At 38.8% G+C, this 6,000-nt stretch overlaps 1 protein-coding gene across 4 annotated transcripts in view; it reads right to left on the bottom strand.

Moving 5' to 3' along the window:
- Nucleotides 1–3,476: 3,476 nt before the first annotated feature.
- IGF2BP3 (insulin like growth factor 2 mRNA binding protein 3) overlaps nucleotides 3,477–6,000 on the bottom strand; it is a 110,402-nt gene continuing 107,878 nt past the window's right edge. For all 4 annotated transcript variants that reach the window (XM_040076349.1, XM_040076341.1, XM_058421997.1 and 1 more), the window contains 2 exons: nucleotides 4,868–4,981; nucleotides 3,477–3,953 (listed from right to left, as the gene is read on the bottom strand). In XM_040076349.1, the coding sequence (XP_039932283.1) occupies nucleotides 3,852–3,953; nucleotides 4,868–4,981 (216 nt within the window). In that variant the 3' untranslated portion in view covers nucleotides 3,477–3,851. The remainder of the gene's footprint in view (nucleotides 3,954–4,867; nucleotides 4,982–6,000) is intronic.

Raw genomic sequence — 6,000 nt, 5'->3', positions numbered from 1 at the left:
TGAGCAGAAGCCACTAAGTGAAATTTTTGTCATCATTTCTCCAATTTCCTTCACTGTATCTGAGTGAATTCATTTTCAAGCAGTGTTTGTGTCCATCACTTGAGTTAACATCTCTGTTAGAGCCCAGCTTGAGTCCTTTCTCAACAGTTTTTTGTGTTTAAGAATCCTGCACCCTAGCACCATATCAAGCCCAGGCTGTCTTGTGCAGCACACATGCTCCATTTAATGGAACCTTTTACAAAGAGCACATGCCTTGGAAATTGCAGCTTGCAAATAAAAGCTCTGGAAGGTTAGAAGCAAATGAAAATGTCATGATTAAGCAAATGCTTAAAACAGTCAAGGGTTGAGCTATCACAAATGGACCAGCAGTACAGAGCAAGTCTTGACTTTTTCTGTTGCTCAAATGACAGGGTGCTGGTTCGGAGGAGAAAGCTTGATATTGACATGGAGAAATGAGCTTTGGGTGCACTGTGAAATGCAATGCTCTATGCAGTGCCTTCTACAAACATCATTTCTTCAATTCCCTCTTTTCTGCTGGGTTAGTCCCAGGAAATGAGCTGTGAAGTAGGAAGGTGAATGAATTAAGAAAACCAGTTGGGCTTCCCAGTTTTCTCTGAAAAGATAGAGAACTCTGTAATTCATGATGCTCCTTCATTCCCCAACTCCTCCTCCTCACCTGTAAGCATCCAGTTAAACATCTGGTCTCATTTCTACTCCAAATAATGTTAAGAAGGAGCTAAGTGGAGAGGTGATACCACCTCACTGGCAAGTGGTGTGTTTGGGTGGTCATGGTTGGGGTGAGGAGCACATTTGTTTGCCAGTGTGACTGGTTCTGCCTGCCCAAGCTTCTGGGGCCACATTGGTGACAAAGCTTCAGCACTCCAAGATCACCACAGTAAAGACTGGGTAAAAAAACTGCCCTCCCCTCCCCCACTCCCACCCCCCCCAAAAAAAATTTACTGCATTCCTGATCTCCATGTTTGCCCTGACAGTCAGGACTGTCAAGTCCATTCTTTACACAGCAAATGAGCCTGAGTGAATGGTGCAAGGCAAACCATGAACCATAGGTTATTGTATATGGCATTGTTAGATGGGAGGGAGGTGAATTACACGCCACAGAAGTCACTGCTTGTTTTGGGAAGCGCAAACTTTGTGACCTGGCTGTCCTAGCAGCTATGAAATACCTGTAGGTTACTGCTCATCCTTATCCAGTTATTAAGGACAGAAAACCAACTTGATCAAAGCACTTGAGCAAATACTCAGGACAGTCTGTCCCTATGCCTCATTATTTAAAAAAACACCACACGACTTTATCTGATGATAGGAGTTAAACTCTTTATTCCATTCAGAGGCATCTGGCAAGTAGAGCTGCATTGGGGGGCACATTACAGATGAAAAATGATCCATACTTTCTGGATATTGAAATCATTTACAGTATTTACTTTCTAGCTATTCCCAAATACTCCAAATTACCAAGTCTCAATTGAAAAGAAAAAACATGAGATACCATATTAAGTCTAGAAATTTAAAAGAGATGACAGTATTTAAATCAGCAGATGTAAATGCAGCGCCTATCTGTAAAGTAATTTTTAATGGAAAATAATGAAGTCAAATCCTTCTCAAATGTTAAGAAAGGAACGTCCGACTGACTTAAGCCTCAACAAAAATTAAAATGCTATGTACTTTCCATACTTCAGTAATTTTAAATTCATTGTAAGAAAAAAAAATTATCCTAAAGGCTAGAATGAAGGTCACTGTCAAAAAAGGAAAAGAAACTCATTTTTCTTTGCTAAAACTACAACATAAGTTTGTGGTTTTTAAACCAATTAGTAAAGAAGAGATGCAGGAAAAACACTTCAGACCATTTTCAAAATTATCTAATCTGTACAACAATGATCTTTGGGAAAATTATCTAGTCTATGTAGTAATGCCTCTATTTCAACATGAACCTAAGAGGTAGATAACAAAATGATGAAACAAATGTTTTTGCTCGCTGTGCCCCTCAAATCAGTGCAGCATGGTGATTCTGATCATCTCATGCACAAAAAACATCACAAAAAAAGGTTCAGAGGTAATAGCATGGCTCTGTCGACCACACACACACAGGCGCGCACGCGCACACACACACACAGCAGTCTTTATGCACCATGTGTTGCCACATTTTTTTTTTCTTAAACTGAGGTAGACTGAAGTTTATTGTAGAAACTTGAATGTGTCACTATTACCACAATCATCATTCAAATTACATTTGGAAATTAAAAAATTTGGTAACTTTCCTGTTATCCCTGCCTTTTGACATTTTTTTGTTCTCCTCTAATGGTTGGTTGCAGAACGTGCATAAATCCTGCTGCATCTATTATAAGCCAGGCTAGAGAGGTTGTTGTTTTGTTTGTTTGTTTTTTTCTTGTAATCATTTTCAAACCTTCAAAGTGGCTTAGTGTGGCCCATAACAGCGGCTGGATATGTAAACTTAGCCTTTCATTATCTTTCAATGTGATCAAACACTGTTTGACCTTCCCCCATCGTGGTAACTGAAAGCAGTATGATGTGATCTGCAGACAGCAGAGACCCTCCTGGCCTCAAATATGCTCCAGCAGATCAAGTGTTCTATCAAACTGAAGATGAAGCTTGCTCTTTGAACAAAATGGCAAAGTCCAAATGGGCTGCAGATGGTTAAATGTAGCATTATTAGGTAGTGATGGTCAAAGGCACAAAGGGTTCATGCATTCAATCAAGTAGCACAAAAAAAAAAATTCAGCCTCTTGCAGCCTTCTAAATTTTTCCCCCAACCCCAGCCTCTTGCCATCACTTCCTTGTCCTGTTCCCAAAAAAGTACCGTCACAAACTTTTTCATCCCATCTTAAAAGAAAACTAAACGGCATTGCTGCTATCAGAATGTTGGCATCATTCACTATCTTTTGAACATTCATTAATTTTTTTTTTAAACAAATGATGGTGTTGAAGCCCTCAGGAAATCTGAGGCTGTGTTTTTTTTACCCACCTTACTCCCATCAGCCAGCAGCTAGAAGTGCTCTACTATATTTTTCCCCGATAAGTCTGTAGTACTCCTGGCTGGTGGCTGATCAAATTTTAATTTTTTTTAAAAAAATAAAATGCTCAAGAACTATTAGCTTTATAAAGTATACAAAATACCAAAAAAAAAAGCAAAAAAGGAACAATTTCTCATTGAGGTACTAAATGCCTGAGGTAGTTTAGTAAAATGCATATTTATCTTTTTATGCCCTGGCCAACACCATTCAACACTTCCCTTAGGTTATTCATGGCAGTGTTATGTAAAAATGCAACCAAATTCTTTTTAAAAAATGCCACTTGTTTCAACATTGGGACTAACACTTAAACTCTTGTCAATACCCTTTGCTCTAACCCTAGCCCACCCGCAATCCCACCCTCCAAATGTGTTTCTTCTTTTACAACTGGACCTATAAGAGCAATGCCTTTTCTTTTTTTTTTTTTTGTTGGTTTTTTTTTCTTTTTTTTTTTTTTTTTTTAACCAGTGAACTCAGAAGAGAAAGCTTCATTAAACCAAGTTCTAAAGTTGTTGGGGAATAATAAGAACAATAAAAAAGACTAACGAGTTTATGTTAAATTGTGAGAATAGAACAAAAGGGAAGTGAAGGGGTCCTTATTTTAAAGCTGGGTTTCAAAAGTTTGAGAGAGCCTAAAGAATACATTCTCAGAGACAGCGTTCAACGGTTGCCTGGTCCTCGAACAGGTGATTGGCTTGGTGGATCTTCTGCATAAAACTTCAACAGGTGCTCACCACCTGTCTCTCTGTCACACAGTCTGTCTTTGGTCTGGCATCTGTCTCTGATGGGCCATTTCCTAAACCTTTATTTTCGTCTTGGCTGAGGCTGTCCGCTTTGCAATGTTTTTTGCTGTTGCTGCTGCCTTCTTACCTGAGCCAGTATTTCCTGAATTTTTCTCTGAGCAAGCTGAAGGACACAAAGAAGAAACAACCCGTAATGATGCCATGCTGCAGTGACTGCTGTTTTCAACCAACAAAAGATGCTACTGGGATTAAGAAAATCTGGAATGACTAAATTTCTGGTACTGACAAGACTACTTGTTAATTAAAATACACTTGAGGTTAATCATGATGTACAACTTAAATTTTAATTTTTCTTCTCTTTTCCACCTGTCACAACTACTTGCTTGGTCAGTTTCTCACCTGTGATACCAAAAGCATGAGAGTAGGAAGATGACTACCAATGCTGAGATTATTGAAGGTACAGCCTTCATTTTACTCCTCTGGAATTAATAATGTTTTATAAGAATCACTGTTTTAATAGAGAGGGTACAAATCTTTTATACACTAGGGCAACCAGATGGTCAGACTTACAGGGCTTCCCATCTCCTTTCTGAACTACAAGTCACCTGCACCAAAGGATCAAAAGGAATTAGTCTGAGTTAAGTGAAGGAAGGAATCTTGTGATCCTTTTCTTTATGATATTAAATCAACAGGGTGGGCAGTGTGGATGAATTACATATCTGGGTGTATTCTTTCCAGATACTATGGTATGGCTTATGTCTCTGCTCCTTCTGAATTTCAGCCCAATCACAACTTGGGCTTTCTTTTGATTTGGAAGTTTTAGCAGCGCCAGAGCCTGCATAAATTGACAGAATTTAAGAAGACTGTTTTGCATATGTAAACATGCAGTATTGTTAGGAACCTCTCCCACAGGCATGAGGAAAAGTTTATTGCAGCAAGACAACCAGAGAGGCCTGGCAAGCAGTGCTTTCTGTATCCTGAGCAAGAGTCTTCCATCCCTTGGCTCCTGCACAGGGCTATAAAAGAGAGACCATGGAAACATCGAGGTAATACAGAAAATCATTGCAGTCCTCCTACCTGGCATGCATAGAAATGACCAGTTATTTTCACAACCACCTGATCATTTTCATCAGGTGTCTGGTCACGAGGGACTACAACTTCTGCACTTGTCAAGTTTTGAAGCTCATTTACCTATGAACAGATAGTAGAAGTCAGAAAACTTTAAACTAACCAACGTTATACAACCACCAATCCTCAAAGATGCCAACTATGGAAACATCATCCTCTAAGCTACGTTTTTTAAAACCCCTCACTAACAGAAAGAATCTTTATGCAGTAGTGTGCACCCTGCAAGCTGAGCCTCTTGTGTCTCAACATAAATTAGCACCAAGTCCTCTGGGTTTGTAGAAGTGTTTTAAGGATCAAGCACAACACACAGGAGGTGTTAAATACATGACTTAAGCAAATAGATGCCACAGTATTTACAGTTGAGTTTATAAGTGTAAGGTCAGAAAAATCATATAGGGAAGAAAAATGACAGTATTCGTACACTTTTCCTTCTAAAACCTACACAAGATTGAGAACTTGAGACTGAACAGTAGAGAAGTTCTCTTTGTTCAAGTTATTTTCAGCAGCGTATCAGGCTTCCATAGTGTTAAGTAGAGGTACGGTTAGAATCTTTGTCCCCTTAAAACTAACTTTACTTTATAAATGCTTATCATTGTGTAATTAAGGTTTTAGATTAACAGCTTCTCAGACACATTTGGCCTTAAACCTCTTACCACTGCAAGTAATGGAGGAGGGCACATTGCCTCCTGACACTTGATCTAAAGGCTCTGTTGCACTCAGGATGGACACCCAAGACTGAACCATGTCTTTGCAAATATCATCTAACTCCTGACTTAACACCATATGAGAATACCTGAGCACCAGCAGAGCACTAGCACCTTTTGAGGACTGAAAAATCTCAGTGATGTTCTTCTATACAACAAACTGAGCCTAAGAAATGCCATCAATTTAACTGAAATGAAGACAGGTACACTTTTTTTGTAATATTGAAGTCTGAACATGTCTTAAATTCCTACCACTTATTTAGAAATGAAATAAATCATTCTAAGATTGGCTTCAACTGCACAGTAGAAGAAAAGAAAATGTAACAAGCACAGCTAAGAAAATAGGTCCTGCTTTAATGTAACATCAAAGAATTAGTC

This window comes from Hirundo rustica, chromosome 1 (assembly GCF_015227805.2).
Source record: "Hirundo rustica isolate bHirRus1 chromosome 1, bHirRus1.pri.v3, whole genome shotgun sequence".
Lineage (NCBI taxonomy): Eukaryota > Metazoa > Chordata > Aves > Passeriformes > Hirundinidae > Hirundo > Hirundo rustica.
Note: the sequence above shows the minus strand (reverse complement) of the source record. Positions and strands in the feature narration are given on the sequence as shown.